The 14,799-nt window shown below is 35.1% G+C and overlaps 2 protein-coding genes across 2 annotated transcripts; one reads left to right on the forward strand and one right to left on the reverse strand.

Annotated features, from left to right (window-relative positions):
• Window positions 1-3,450: 3,450 nt before the first annotated feature.
• On the reverse strand, window positions 3,451-4,920 carry LOC138890418 (uncharacterized). The gene is made up of 2 exons (XM_070173801.1): window positions 4,892-4,920; window positions 3,451-4,255 (listed from the first exon to the last, which is right to left on the reverse strand). Exons 1-2 carry the CDS (start codon window positions 4,918-4,920, stop codon window positions 3,451-3,453), a joined length of 834 nt encoding a protein of 277 aa, XP_070029902.1.
• Window positions 4,921-4,983: 63 nt separating this feature from the next.
• On the forward strand, window positions 4,984-12,073 carry LOC104225872 (uncharacterized). The gene is made up of 12 exons (XM_009777752.2): window positions 4,984-5,327; window positions 5,421-5,595; window positions 6,447-6,530; window positions 6,708-6,949; window positions 7,712-7,943; window positions 8,104-8,268; window positions 8,555-8,686; window positions 9,011-9,124; window positions 9,663-9,710; window positions 10,103-10,181; window positions 11,199-11,255; window positions 11,776-12,073. The coding sequence occupies exons 1-12, from the start codon at window positions 5,125-5,127 to the stop codon at window positions 11,832-11,834; spliced, it is 1,590 nt and encodes a 529-aa protein (XP_009776054.1). The 5' UTR covers window positions 4,984-5,124; the 3' UTR covers window positions 11,835-12,073.
• Window positions 12,074-14,799: the final 2,726 nt, after the last annotated feature.

Raw genomic sequence — 14,799 nt, forward strand, 5'->3', positions numbered from 1 at the left:
GATTCGTTACCATTCGACCTCTCTGGCACTGGCACGGTACGGCGAGTGATTTCTAGCTTGACCCTACTCAGAGTTCAATGTTGATTTTGTAGCTGAGCAATAGCGGCCTGCTGAGCTTGTAGCATCTCGAATATCACTTGGAGACTAACTCATCCGTCTCCTCTGCCTTGTGTATCTTGGCCACCAGATTGGCCTTCTTTGCGGACACTCCCTTCGGGGTCTGCGCGTAGGTCCGAATTTAAAGCAACGTGCGAACTGACATCGACTAGATTGGCAACAGGTGCTCCCCTGAGATTAGCTTGTGGCATCTCGGCTCCTAGGGCAATTACATTGACGTTTTCCCCATGAAACTCGAGACCATCGTCACCATGTGTGGGTGCGTTTTGTGAGTTTGACATGTTTTAACCTGAGAGCAAAGATACTTGACAAGAACAAGCGTAAAATAATGTGTGTTATCGGAATCAGCACCGAACAATCACTATTATCCTTAGCCCCACGGTGGGAGCCAAATGGTTTACCCTCAAATTCGGATAACAATTAAACTTATATTGTGGTTTTAAGGATATGTAATTTCATCCAATACCAAATAATAAGCAAGAAAATAAATGAATAAATTAGAGAATAAAATAAATCAAACCAGTATGCTAGCCAGGTCTCGACCTCGACTTGGGATAGTCTCGAGGTGAGATAGTAAGAATAGTAAATGATAAAGCAACTCTGATGAACAGTAAGTGAAACAGCAGGAAAGTAATGAATGTATATATTCTTATCAGTGAACAATGATGATGCTTACAAATGAATGGGGTCTCTCTTTATATAATAGAGGAGTCCTAAATAAGGTACACTTCTAATTATAGTAGGAAACCATATTATCATCTGATTAACCGCTGTAGATTGATCCGTTCCGAGATTCACGCCACGATCCTCGACCAATTGAGGATATCTCGCCTTTTTCGTTATCAAGCTATACCGATGTCACTCGAAGTCTGTCTTTTTTTGGCCGCAATCGATGTTGACCTCGGTCCGGACTCGACGTCCTAGCTCTTTGAGGTGACATTCCTATGTCGACCAAAGAATGAAATCGGGTAGCCCGATTTCTACCGTACACAGTATCAAAGTTTTTATTTTCATTTGTAAAAGCCTGAAAATTCAATCCCGAGTTGTTTTTGTCAGGTGAAGAACTGGCAAGACAAAAGTTTTGAGTATTCAAATCTGAGTTGTTTTTGTAAACAGTATACAATTGACACCCTCCAATTGTATTTTAAAAGTAAAAAATGAATGGTTTCTAGAAATTCATTTCTTGTTATTTGTGATCCTTATATTTAGCCTTTTTCTAGCAAACAATAATTAATCTATCCATTAATTTATAATTTTAAAGCATCAAAATCACAGTCAAATTATAAAACTAAAGAAATACAAGTTGGCAATACAAGCCACGTACGTTACAGATATAATAGAAAAGCAAAGTTGAAGCACGGAAGCTGGATAACAGAAAATATATAAATATGACAATACATCACAATCAAAACTCTAAGCTTTCCTAATTTAGCCAATTCACGTAAGGAAAAAGAGTCCGTATGGAGAGGTATATCGGTGTGTGTATATATGTATCATATGATAAATTACTTATCCGCATTTGGACATGGTAAATCAAACATCAAAAGCATTTAATAATTTGGTACAAATATTATAAGCGGATAGGTTTTATATAATACATGTATATACGTATATAAGAATAGGGCCTAATTATCAGTTATCGCAAAAGGAATAATTTCAGTTATAAAAAGATGGATCGAATTTAATTCAACTCTAAAAAGTAACTCATAAATTGAATATTTTTCAAGATCATATAAAAATACAATGGCTCACTATGTTAAATAATACGAGATATTCTAAAATACGCACGCCCAAAAAGAAGGAGACAATAGCTTAATTTTTCCACCGCATGAGACGCTCTTAACAATCCCACACACTTCAACACTCCTATTAAAAAAATATATATATATTAAATGAGTCATATTAAGATCTAACCCCTTGAGTCCATCTCTAGTTTTCACACAATCCATGATGTCCATTTTATGTCTCGGCATAAAGAGCTTCAACTCTTTTGCTTTGAGAGCTTGTTCTAACCCTTTAATATTCCAAGTGCACACAACTATGGAGGATCTGCCATCCTATGTACACATACAAGCCCTCCTCCCTGTAGTGCTAGGCTTTTCAATTCTTAGGACATCTCCGACCTTTATTTCATTTTTGGTTTTTATAATGGGAATTTTTCCATTTTAGGGACAACTTACTCCAATCATTCCCTCATTTTTCCGTCAAAAGAAAATATTCTTTTCTATATTTTTCTCTCTCTTCTATATTATATTATTATCTTTCATTTCAATTTACTTTTTAATTTCATTAAACAAGTTCCATCTTTTATTTTCATTAATTTGTAATTTTCATTAAAACAATTCCATAAAATTTTAAATAATATTATTTAATTTAATACTATAATGATTTTGGTGTATCTGGAAATGACATATCTCCCTACTAAGTTATTATGCTATTTACCGTTGTTTCAATTTTAATGCATTTTAATTTAATGTATTTTCGATTTTCATGTATTTCCAATTTTAATGTATTTTCAATTTTTACTTTTTAATTTTAGCAACATCTAATATTTTATATTCGAGCCATTCATTTTTTGAGATGATTATATATTTTTTGTACAATTATAACTTATAATAAAATTAACTTACAATTTTACATAAAAATAATAAATGCACGAAAATTAATTCATCAAAATTATACGCCAAAGTTAGGATGTAAAATTAATATTATAAAGATATTACATAAATATAATTAGGTATATATAAAGAGATAAATTAAAAGAGTTAAATAATAAAATATACATGAACAGTAATGGGAGAGATGAATTGTGTACCCCCATATTTGAGGGAACACTATTCATCTCCCATTTTGGGGGCAAAAATGAGGGAGGGTTGGAGCTTCATTACCCTTAAAAGTTGCCCCATTATGGGAAAATAGGGAAAGGTTGGAGATGGCCTTAGAGAAGTAAATGTGTTGGCATTCTGCTATTAGGATCTCTATGTGTGGTATCTTGAGCAACTATGGTTTTGCCTTTTATCCCTTTGCTATTCTGCCTTAACTCATTCTACTGTTAAGGAAAAGCTTCTTTTGCAGGCAAGGAAACATGTTGATGTGCCTCAAGCTGGGTAGTCCTAGAATCAGATCCTCTCAGCTATTTTTCCTGATCATTGCCTGGCACCTTTGCTTGCCAGACTAGTCCCTTCTTTCTATTTCTTCTTCTTTTCCTCTTAGCCACTTCCTGGTAAGGTTCTTCCTTAGTCTCTTAAGTTTTCTTCTGTAATTATCTGAATTATGGCCAAATTTTATACATTCTACACAAAACTTTAGTCTCCAATCATATGCCACCTGTTGTTAAAAGACACCAAAGGATGTATAGATTTTAATACACTCCGATATGGGCTGAGAGACATCTGTTTCAACCAATACTCGAGCATATGAGATCTTCTCCAATTCTGCAGTGAATATGTCTGTATACAATGATTTTCTTACTCCACTAGCCAGTTTGCTTAAAGCTTCAGGGGACCAATAGCCCATTGGTAGACCTGGAAACTTAACCCACAGTGGAATGGTGCTAAGGCACTCCGGATCAAAGTAGAAATTTATTTCCCTATTCTTCAATATGAAAGGTTTATTGTGGTATGTGTATGGGCCAGTATGCATAACTATACCTCTATCCTCTATCGTATAGAATTTGAAGATATAGTACCCTTCATCATGATATAATATTTTAGACTTTGTGACAAAGTTCCATACCGTTGTTACATAGTTGTCCATTGATCGAGTATATGGTGTATCACCAAGTACATATCCAATCAGGGCTGAATTCCAGAATTCCTCCTGATATCTGATGTCTTTTGCTATAATCTTAATCACCAGCTTACCATCCCTCATCGATAGAGGAACAGAGGTTTCCTCATTTGCAATCCACGATTTATTGACATGGCTCTCATTTGTCTCAATTTTATCCCTCACCTCCATAGGTGGTGGATGTGTAGCAGTATCAATTTTAGAGAACTGCAGTTGGCGAGGTGCATGGATTCCCTTCTTCACTTGCTCGTTCTTACCTCCCCTAAAAGGAGAATTCTGTTTGTTAATCTCAAGCTCCGCCTCAATTTCATTCTCCTCCTCAATTGATTGGAATTTCGAAGGGAGAAAGCTGCCAAACGTCAAGTGAAATTCTCCTCTATTGAATGCCAGTTGCCGGTGTTACCATCATCTTCATCAGTGTCGCATGACGGGTCCCCCTGGAGGCGGTGTTGGGTCATCTCTTCAGTAGACGGTATAGCAAAAAAAGAGACCTATTTCAACTTTTCGTATATGCCAGGTTTGGAAGATTCACACTTAGTTTTTTGTTGTTATTGTACATGATGTTAGGTATCCACTCTAGAGTCCCGACTAATTTAGTTGGTGTATGTAAGGTTTACGGAAAAGAATTTCCTATCAAGACCTCTCTTTAAAGGCGATAGTATCGGTCATGCTACAACCTCGATAGTGACTTTCTTGAATCAACGTGACTCATATGTTGAAGCGGAATGAAAGAAAGACTCATTCATCCGAGGTTGTAACACTACTGTACTAGAGAACTTTTATCATTGCCGTCTCTATCACTTTTTTCATTCCCAACAAATCTCATCTAACCCAATCCCCTTTAACAGCTAAGCCTCTGCTCATAACCCTCCCCCTCTTTTCTTTCTTCTTTCCTTCCTTGTATCGCCAGTTCATAGCCCACCAATTCTCTCTGATCTCTCATTGGGATTTTCACAAAACACAACTCTTTAACTCCTATACATACATCACCTGCTGACACTGACAGCTTTCCATTTCATTATATCTTCCTTTCTTTTACCCCCACCACCCCCAAAAAACCCAACTTTATATAACTGTCTGACACCATTCTTGTTCTACTACTACTATGAAACTTATACAAGAAACCCACCAATCATTTGGCTTTCTTTTTGCTTGGGTCTAGTTTTTTTGTCCTTCTATTTTGGATCTGGGGTAAATCTTGATTTTTTTATTAAATCAATGGAGGGTACTACTACTGCTGCTGATGGTACTGTAAAAATGGGAGCTTTACCCATGAATAAGCCTGATCGAGTTTTCAATAATTTGGAGCCTGAATTCACTGTTTCTTCACCTGTTACACGTCAGAAAGCTGCTGCTGCTAAGCAATTCATTGAAAATCATTACAAGAATTATCTTCAAGGCTTGCAAGATCGTAAAGAAAGGTTCTTTTTTTTTTAACAATTTACGTGCCACAGTTTACAAAATGTGTCTTTTGTTGCTTTTGTTTGACCCCTTTTTTTATTTTTTATTTTCAGGCGATGGACACTGCAGAGGAGGGCACAAGAAGCGCAGATACCGAGTGAGGAGCAAGAGAAGATGTTAAGGAATTTGGAGAAGAGGGAGACTGAGTTTATGAGATTGCAAAGGCATAAAGTTGGGATTGATGATTTTGAACAGTTGACTGTCATTGGTAGAGGTGCCTTTGGTGAGGTAAATTTTTTTTTTTTACAACTCCCAATTCTTGGATTTTACTTTAAAAGTGGCTTGATTCTGATCTTGTTTGATTAGAGTTACTTAGAGTATGCATTGGTTTTTCTATAAATGATTATTGAGGCTAAAGTTTGTATCTTTGTAAGTTTTCTCACCAAATTACCTTTAAAAAGTTAACTTGGCAGTTTCGTGATTTAATAAGATGATTCTATTAGTTGTACATCTTGATACTGAATATTCAACTTTTAAGGTTGTATCGTTTTTGAATGCAAAAGAATGCTTTTGCCTGAATTTTAATGGATTAAAATAGATCATTTTTCTGGTAAAATGAGAATCATGGAGTTATCCTCTGTAAAATCTGCATCAAACATTTCTTGGTAGTATGTTTTTTCAAGGCTTACACTTTGATAATGTAGCAGAGAAGTGTTAGTCCTGCTCATAGTGCTTATCTTCCAATGTTTCTTGATGCTACCAATTGGGAAATATTTGCTATGAGAACCTATTTTTTTCAATCTAATATTTATACTGCATCAGCCACTTATTTTAGCACTTGAATGTCGCTTTTTCAGCAATGGTCTCTGGTTTATTATAAGCTTTATATGTTTCTCCCTTACATTGCAAAGTTTGTGAAGGGGTGGAAGTCGGTCTTTTCCTTTAAGCTTAATGTCAAACGAAGAAGAACCATGCTTGTGTCAAATGTGCACTTTACATATTTAAAAAGTTCTATTTTCAATTAGAGTGCTCTTGCCTTTTGATAGCCACATACATGACACAGTCAATGTTCGTATTGGACATTGATGGAGCAGATTTCAGTAGAGTGATTTCTTAAGTTATCCAGTTCGTTAATGCAGGTTAGGTTGTGTAGATTCAAAAGTACTGGAGAAATCTTTGCCATGAAGAAATTGAAGAAATCAGACATGCTTAGCCGTGGACAGGTAACAAGTTAGAGACTGTTTTCTTCTCTTAGGGTTTATGAATATCTTGTGCTCATCAGCAATTATCAGTTGCCACTTAGTTGGACCAAAGGCCAATTGTGAGTTCCATGGTTAAATTCTATGTGTAAATTACTATGTTCATTTTTTTAATTTATGAAAGTTATACTGCAATTTTAGGTTGAGCATGTCAGATCTGAGAGGAATTTGCTTGTGGAAGTTGATAGTCGGTGCATAGTGAAGCTCTTTTATTCTTTCCAAGACTCAGATTTCTTGTACCTGATAATGGAATATTTACCTGGTGGTGACATTATGACCTTACTTATGAGAGAAGATGTTCTTTCTGAAGATGTCGCACGGTTCTATATTGCTGAGAGTATTTTGGCTATTCAGTCTATTCATCAGCACAATTATGTACATAGGTATTTGAACAATGCATTAAATAGTTTGCTTTATTGTTAAATCTTGCATGTTACGTGATTGTATTGCTATATCCTATAGGAGTGCCAGTAATACATAGGTACTTTTTGTAGGTCAAATAAAATGATAATGTGTTAATTTTTTATTTTTTTTGGTTAAAATGATAATGTATTAATTACTATTGTCAGAAAAGCGCCATGCTACTGTTGATATAGAATTTTCTTTTTCCAAATATCATCAAGTGGAGATGTCTAAATAAGCTTCTAATTTTCAAAAGCATTTCTCCTACTATGGCACTTATGTTAAAGTGACGTTTTAAGGTGTGTTCAGACACCCCAGCTTGGAAGTAGCACCTGCAGTTAGAACAGCCTTACATTTCCTCTTCCGCTATTCTCGTTCTTTAACTCAAGGGGTTGCTGAGAAAGCTTAGTGTAGTACAATTTTTTTCATTAGTTGAAAAATGACAACTTTCAATCTCCAGATTAATATATGTATTTATTTGACTGTACTCTGATTGTTGCGAGTTGTTTAGTTTCCCTTAAGTAGCCTTTGAGGACTTTTGTCCTGTCTTCATTTTCTTTAGGGATGTCAGGAATCAATGATCAAGCAAACATTATCATATTTGATTTAAATGTCTTGATCTTGCAATTTGGTGCTACAGTTTTTTGTTTGCTATCTGTTCTTTTGCATGTGCATACAGTATAAAGGTCACTCCACAATCATCCTCCAACATGCCGCTGATTCAGAATTTTTTTTGCTTTCAGGGACATAAAACCGGATAACCTTATACTGGATAGAAATGGCCATTTAAAGCTTTCAGATTTTGGCTTATGTAAACCCCTGGAAAATAAATACTCATCAATATTGTTGGAAGATGAAGACCTTACTAATGCGGAGTCCATTAACGGGACTGAAGGGAATTCTGGTGGTGATAGAGCTTCATGGCCAATGCCAAAGGAACAAATACAGCAGTGGAAGCGCAACCGCCGTGCCTTGGTATTCACGTACTCACATTCTAGTGCTGCACTTTTCCTGATTTTCAAGTTATAATTGTGTCAGCTTGCAAAATTAACATTCTTTCATTTTGCTCCTTTCAAATCGATTAATCCAGTCATTATTTAATTCAATTAACCTATGTGTGAAATATCTTCTGTAGGCATATTCTACCGTTGGAACTCTTGATTACATGGCACCAGAGGTTTTGTTGAAAAAAGGATATGGAATTGAATGTGATTGGTGGTCATTGGGAGCAATCCTGTTTGAGATGGTTGTTGGGTATCCTCCCTTCTGTTCAGAGCATCCAAGAATGACGGCACGCAAGGTAACTCTTCTATTTGTTGTTATGATGAAAATAAGAGACAGCGGGGGGCCTCTAGAATGATCTCCAAACTGGATTCAGACAGAACTCTGTAAACCAAGATTCCAAAAAAATCCTTTTTCAATGCAATCGGAAAAGATTGAAAATGAAATGCTTATTTTCTGATACTAATTGGACTTCATTTTCTGCAAAATGATTGTTTCCAAATTTTGCGCTACAGCATCTTTTTAGGTTTCACAAAGTATATTCATTTTGACGGGGTATTTCATATTTGTTTTTGTTGTATCAGATAATCAGTTGGAGAACATGCCTTAAATTCCCAGAAGAACCAAAAGTATCAGATGAGGCTAAGGATCTGATCTGTCGTTTATTGTGTGATGTTGAATCAAGATTGGGGACCGGGGGAGTGGAAGAAATAAAGGTACGTAACACTACTAAAGGAATGAAGTAAAGCCCGCCGAAAAATATGCCCCTTAAGTCTAGTATTTTTGTTTCACTTAAACGGATTGCGTACCTCCCTAAGATAGGGGTAAGGGGTAAGGTCTGCGTACACATTACCCTCCCCAGACCACTTATGAGATTTCACTGGGTATGTTGTTGTTAACGGATTGCATACAGTTGTTTTCCTATATCATTGATGAGATTAGTGTACTTTGTGTGAAATATCTGTTATGAGTATGGTGAGTGGTTATGCTTGGCTCCATGTTTGTGTCTGCTTACTACTAAAACTTGTGTCTGGTTTCAGGCTCATCCCTGGTTCAAAGGAGTCAATTGGGACATACTTTATGAAATGGAGGCTGCCTATAAACCTATCGTTACCGGAGAGTTAGATACTCAAAATTTTGAGAAGTTTCCTGAGGTGAGTACTTTTATAGATCACTAGTTGTACTAATTTGACTTTTGTAGGAAACATCTGGAGTAGTAGTTAGTAAAATCACTCTAACTCTCGTGACATTGTGTACTGCTAGAAACCAACTGTTTACCCTTTTGAACCAGAACGCCATATATAAGCTGGATATAATCTTCCTATCTTTATCTTTCACCTTTGGAGTATCTCTATTTTCTCTACATTTACCACATATCATGGACATGCTCTCCACCTCTCTTTCATTAGTAACTTCAGTATGACAATTTGATGTCACTTATGAACTAGGTCCTTAGAATTTTGGCATTTCTCAGTACCATTGAATATCTATAGACTCCTTTCGGCTTATTTATCAAAGCATGCATTTTCATTTCAATTCAGTCTACCATTTGTTCTTTTTATTCATCTGCAGTAATTCTCCAATTTTCCTCATCTCAATATTTCCATGTTTTTCTTTAAACATTGCTTCACTTTTATGTTAAAAAACATGCTTGCTTTGTTCTATGACTGTACTAACTTTTTCACTTTGTAGGTAGAAGATCCTTCATCAACAGCACCAAGAGTTGGACCTTGGAGGAAGGTAATGATTACTTGTTGGCAATGCATACTTCATCTCCCCCAAACTCCCGATCTCTTGAAAAATAGAACATTCAGGCGAGAAAATAAAACAAGAAGTTACAATATGATTGCTGTAGTGGATGTGATGCATTTCAATATGTGGAAGTTTTCTTCCGTGAGAATATAGTTGATGTGAATGTCCAAGTTCCTGTTGTATAGTGCATCCTGTAGGTGGGAGTAAATAATTTCTGGGGGTTCTCCTGTTTGCAATTTTAGCAAGTATTTTTCTTAATTATATCCTCTTCCAGTGTTTTGGTTCCCCATTTATTTCCCAATGCCATACATAGGAGATCCTATTTATATGGTTCCTTATGTAAAGATAAGTGATATATTTTGATTGATTCCATCATGTAGATGCTGACATCAAAAGATTCCAATTTCATTGGATTTACTTTCAAGAAATCGGATATCCTCAAATCAGCTGAAGCTTCAGGTGTGCTGCTGCTTTAAATCTTTAATTTTTTGGCTGCATCATCTCTGCATATTATCACTGCATATACACCATCTTTCTGTAGTACATAAGGGGTTTGAATTTACTTTAATACGATGAAGAAATACACTTAGCATACACTTCTTTTTTCCTGGCTCACACTGTATCTAAGAAGATTAAGTTTATAGAAGCAGATGTTGGTGCAGTATGCTTCCCCAGCCTTCCAAATTATTGCTAGCTTGGGCAAGAACAATTAGGTATCTGTATGCTAGGACGTGATGCTCTGTTGCGGATCTGTGGGAAAGGGCTCTTGGAAGGGGAACTTGAATTAGACATAGGAAAGCATGGAATACTAACGGACATCCCTTCATAAGAAAGGAAAGGTTCTCATGATATGGTATTAGCAATATCAATAACTGGCGCATACAAAGCTTAGAATGAGCAAAAAATAGATTGATCATTTGTTGCTCTTTTGGCCATGGCATATTTTGGCAAAATAATTCCCAACGTCATTATTGAAATGGATATGACACGGTGAGTAGTTAACTGATATTTATCTGTTCACTTTTTTTTCTGGGTCAAAAAGGCAAGTCGATCATTCATTACTACGATCCAGCACTAATCAGTAAATAAGAATGGATATACCCCCGTACAAAGGTAGTGAAACAACTAGCCAGCAGTTAACTGAGAATTAATTGTTCACCAAGTACTGAAAGAAGTGAAGTTATAGGGACGGTGTATTAGTGGTTAGTAACTTAGGAATCCAATGGCAGTCTTGCCCCCGCCCCTCCCTGCAAATCTGAAATGTCTTTAGTATTGGTATCAGCTCGAACATGTGATAGAAGAGCTTAAGTTATGGACAATTTGTGCTAGAAGATAGTCAAACTTTTCGTGCCTGGTCTTTCAGGTGTAAGTTGGTGTCAGCATTTTATCTAAATGCTTTTTGTCAGAAATGCAAAACTTTTCTGTAACTCTTATTTATTTGCCTCGAATTTTCATAGACACATCTTAATTATGCAGGTATAGATATGAGTTCAAATGGACATTCAAAGCCTCCCTCATTGGTGTCCTTATTTGGTATGATAAATTTTCTTGCATATCATGATTTTCATAACATTGGATGAGATCTGAACCATTACAAGCATCTGTTAAACCCAAGTTTTCTACCTGAAAGGTTTTTGATCTAGATAGTTTCATTTTGTAAGCAAACAAAAGGTTAAGGACTAATTTTGAGGAATATCTCTGAGGAACAAATAGAAGGGTACTATCATATCTTCGTTTAGGTTGATCTTGATGCTCAACAGTCTCTTGCAGCAATGCAGGATAAGGCTGCGTACAATAGACCCTTGTGGGCGCAGGAGCTTAGTGCACCTAGCTGCCCTTTTTTTTTCTTTTTTTTTTTTATCAAGCTTGAACTGTAAATGCAACATTTTTAGTTAGACTAAGTGATGATAATCACCCGACACCTTTTTCACTAAGTAGTAATTTTTACCTTGCAAAGTGGTCTACGTATCAGGAATAGTGGTATATTCATGTCTCATCGTGTACAAATACAAATACACGTAGTCATTCTGCCTTGCTTATTGCATTATTGCAGGTCGGATAGATTTGGAAGATACAATAGAAGAGGACCAAAAAGGAGAACAGATTTTATGAGTCCAATTGCTTGTCCTCCTCCTCACTGACAAGATCCGGCAAATTTCCTTTGTACAAAAAGAGAATAAACAATAAGCTTTAATTTTTTACATAATTTTGTGTTTTTTTATTCTTCTCTAATTTCGGCTTTACTAATCTGATTATTATGTAGTGGTAAATGTTTAATGTACATACACTGTAACAGATACATTCCTTGATTTCTATCAGATTATATTAATGGGGAATTATCAGTTTGCTAAGACTACTTCAATTATAGTGTTGTGAACTAAGATCCTTTTATTTTTTTAATCGTTTTTTCCTAACAAATATATTGTTGGTAAATGATTTCTCCTGTTCTGATTGATGAGATAATTAATATTTGGATTAAAACAACAATTAAATCAAATTATTTGTCTCTCTGATTGGATCTGCAATTTCTACTGTATAGTTCAAATCTTATGCCTGTGGTGGTCTTCTTTATTTTCACATATCCATATTGCTAAGGGGTGGTTTGGTTGGAAATAAGTTATCTCAGGATTAATTATTTAGAAATTAGTTATTTCACCCTCCCATAGGGATAAGAAAAACACTACAATCACGGGATAACTAATTTTGGGATTAGTTATATCACTATCTAACTAAATATGGGATAAACTCATCTCAAATTTAATCCCAAAATTAATTATCTTTTATCCCTAGTACCAACCGAGACCTAAAGAAATTAAGACGGAGGCAAAAATATCTATGTTAAAAAGAGGAATAATATCTAACTCATAAAATCCAGGATATTTATGGAGGCACTCAACAAGTAATAGTAGCTGAGATATATATATTCTGAAGATCGGAATATGCTTTACTTCCTTTCACATGGCCCATCGTGCCTGACATTGACTCTTTAATCACATTATCATTACGTTTCTAACTTCTTGTCTTAAAACTTAGGCAATTTTTATTTATTGCATCATTGGATATTTTAGTGGATATTTACCAACAGTTTTGATTGCACAAAAAGAGAATTCCTCTTTCTCCTAGTGATACGAAAGAACAAATTCTATTTCCGTATTTCTTTTTTAAAGCTGTTGTGATTTTGTTTTTCTTGATTCAATGATCTATCGGAAATGGTTAAGAGATATTTGCGTACACACTATTCTTTCCAGGCCCCACTTATGAGATTAGGCTGGATATATTGTTATTGATACGAAAGAACAAAAGAAGCCAAAATAGAAAGACCTTAATATTTATGCACTGAATATTAATGAGAGAACTTCATTTATAGTCCATCGGGCAAAACAAATAGCATCCGGTAGCCCAAAATTTCAATATGCATTTTATAGCCCAAAAATAATTCTAGTGGTTAGCCATCGAACTATGTATCTGCACCACATGCCTTCAAAGCTCTTCATCAATGGCCCTAGGTTTGTCCCTAGCCTACAACTCCAATGGGAAACCCTTTTCTCCAACAAATTCCAGCTTCAGTTTGTCAGCTCAGCAATCAAATCTTTTCTTTCCTTTGAGAAAAGTAGCTTCCTTTTCACAACTCCAATTCTTACTTTCTCAATTTTCAATTAATCATAATGTAGATTTTCCTCTCTTTTCTTGTAGAAATATAGGCGGCAGAGTCGGGCCCTATTTATCGTTGGTGGGTTAGATTCCGGCAAAAGTAATATTCAAGGTATCCCATAACCTCCAGCATAACAAGTTCATAGTAACAACAATACACAAACAAACACAGGTTCACTGGAGAAATAATTTCCGGCCCGAAATGGTTTAGCCGGAAAACTTCACGGTCGTTGGAAAAGCTATATACCGACCAGATCTGCCGAAATTCAAATTAGCAAGCAAACCATCTTTCAGATCTAGATTTTTATAATATCAAAATCCCCGAAACAGTAACTAAAACAAGAAGAAAGAGTCGCCAGATTTAATGGAGGGTCGTCGGTGTTTGAGTTTTCGTCCAGATCTAAAATCAACGAGATCGAGCACAATGGGTTAGACTGACTGGGTTTTGATTTCAATTTCACGATAAAGTTCGGTTCTTCCATCCAAGATAAAGCGTCCCTTTTATGTTTTTACAAAGGTGCAAGTCGTTGGGTTTCTACTTGGGTTCAATCTGATGGCTTTCCTTCTCTCCTTCTTCCTATTTATTTACCTTTTTATGTTTTTGAATCCATTAATAGAAAATCATTCTCAATTGTGTTATTTTGTCCAATGTAGAGATAGACCATGTATTAAATTTTTAGATTGTATTAGACCGGAGAGCAATTTTTTTTTTTTTGAATATTGGAAAGAAAATCTGTCACTATACAAAATATATACAAAATTTGTCACTATACAAAATTCATACAAAATTTGTCACTATACAAAATACAAAAAAGATACAAGATAGACTGTCACTATACAAAAAATATACAAAATAGACTGTCACTATACAAAAAATATACAAATAGACTGTCACTATACAAAAAATATACAAAATAGACTGTCACTATACAAAAAATATACAAATAGATTGTCACTATACAAAAAATATACAAAATAGACTGTCACTATACAAAAAATATACAAATAGACTGTCACTATACAAAAAATATAGTATAAAATAAACTGTCACTATACCAAAAATATACAAAATAAATGTAACTATACAAAATATATACAAAATAGATGAAACTATACAAAATATGTACAAAAAAGACTGTCACTATACAAAAATACATGATACACTCCAAATACACAGTGTGCACACATTACACATACAAAATTGTATATAATTTATATACACTATGTTTACATATTAGAAAATACACATTATATACAATTTTGATACATTGTTCAAACAGATTATACATTCACGATACAAAATACATTTGGGGTACACAAATATATACACTTTAGATACACAAGCACACTCGAGATAGGCTCAATATACACCAAGGATACACTATCGTACTAGGATACAATATTTATACATTGCAAAATAAATATT

Source organism: Nicotiana sylvestris, chromosome 4, assembly GCF_000393655.2.
Source record: "Nicotiana sylvestris chromosome 4, ASM39365v2, whole genome shotgun sequence".
In the NCBI taxonomy this organism is placed as follows: domain Eukaryota; kingdom Viridiplantae; phylum Streptophyta; class Magnoliopsida; order Solanales; family Solanaceae; genus Nicotiana; species Nicotiana sylvestris.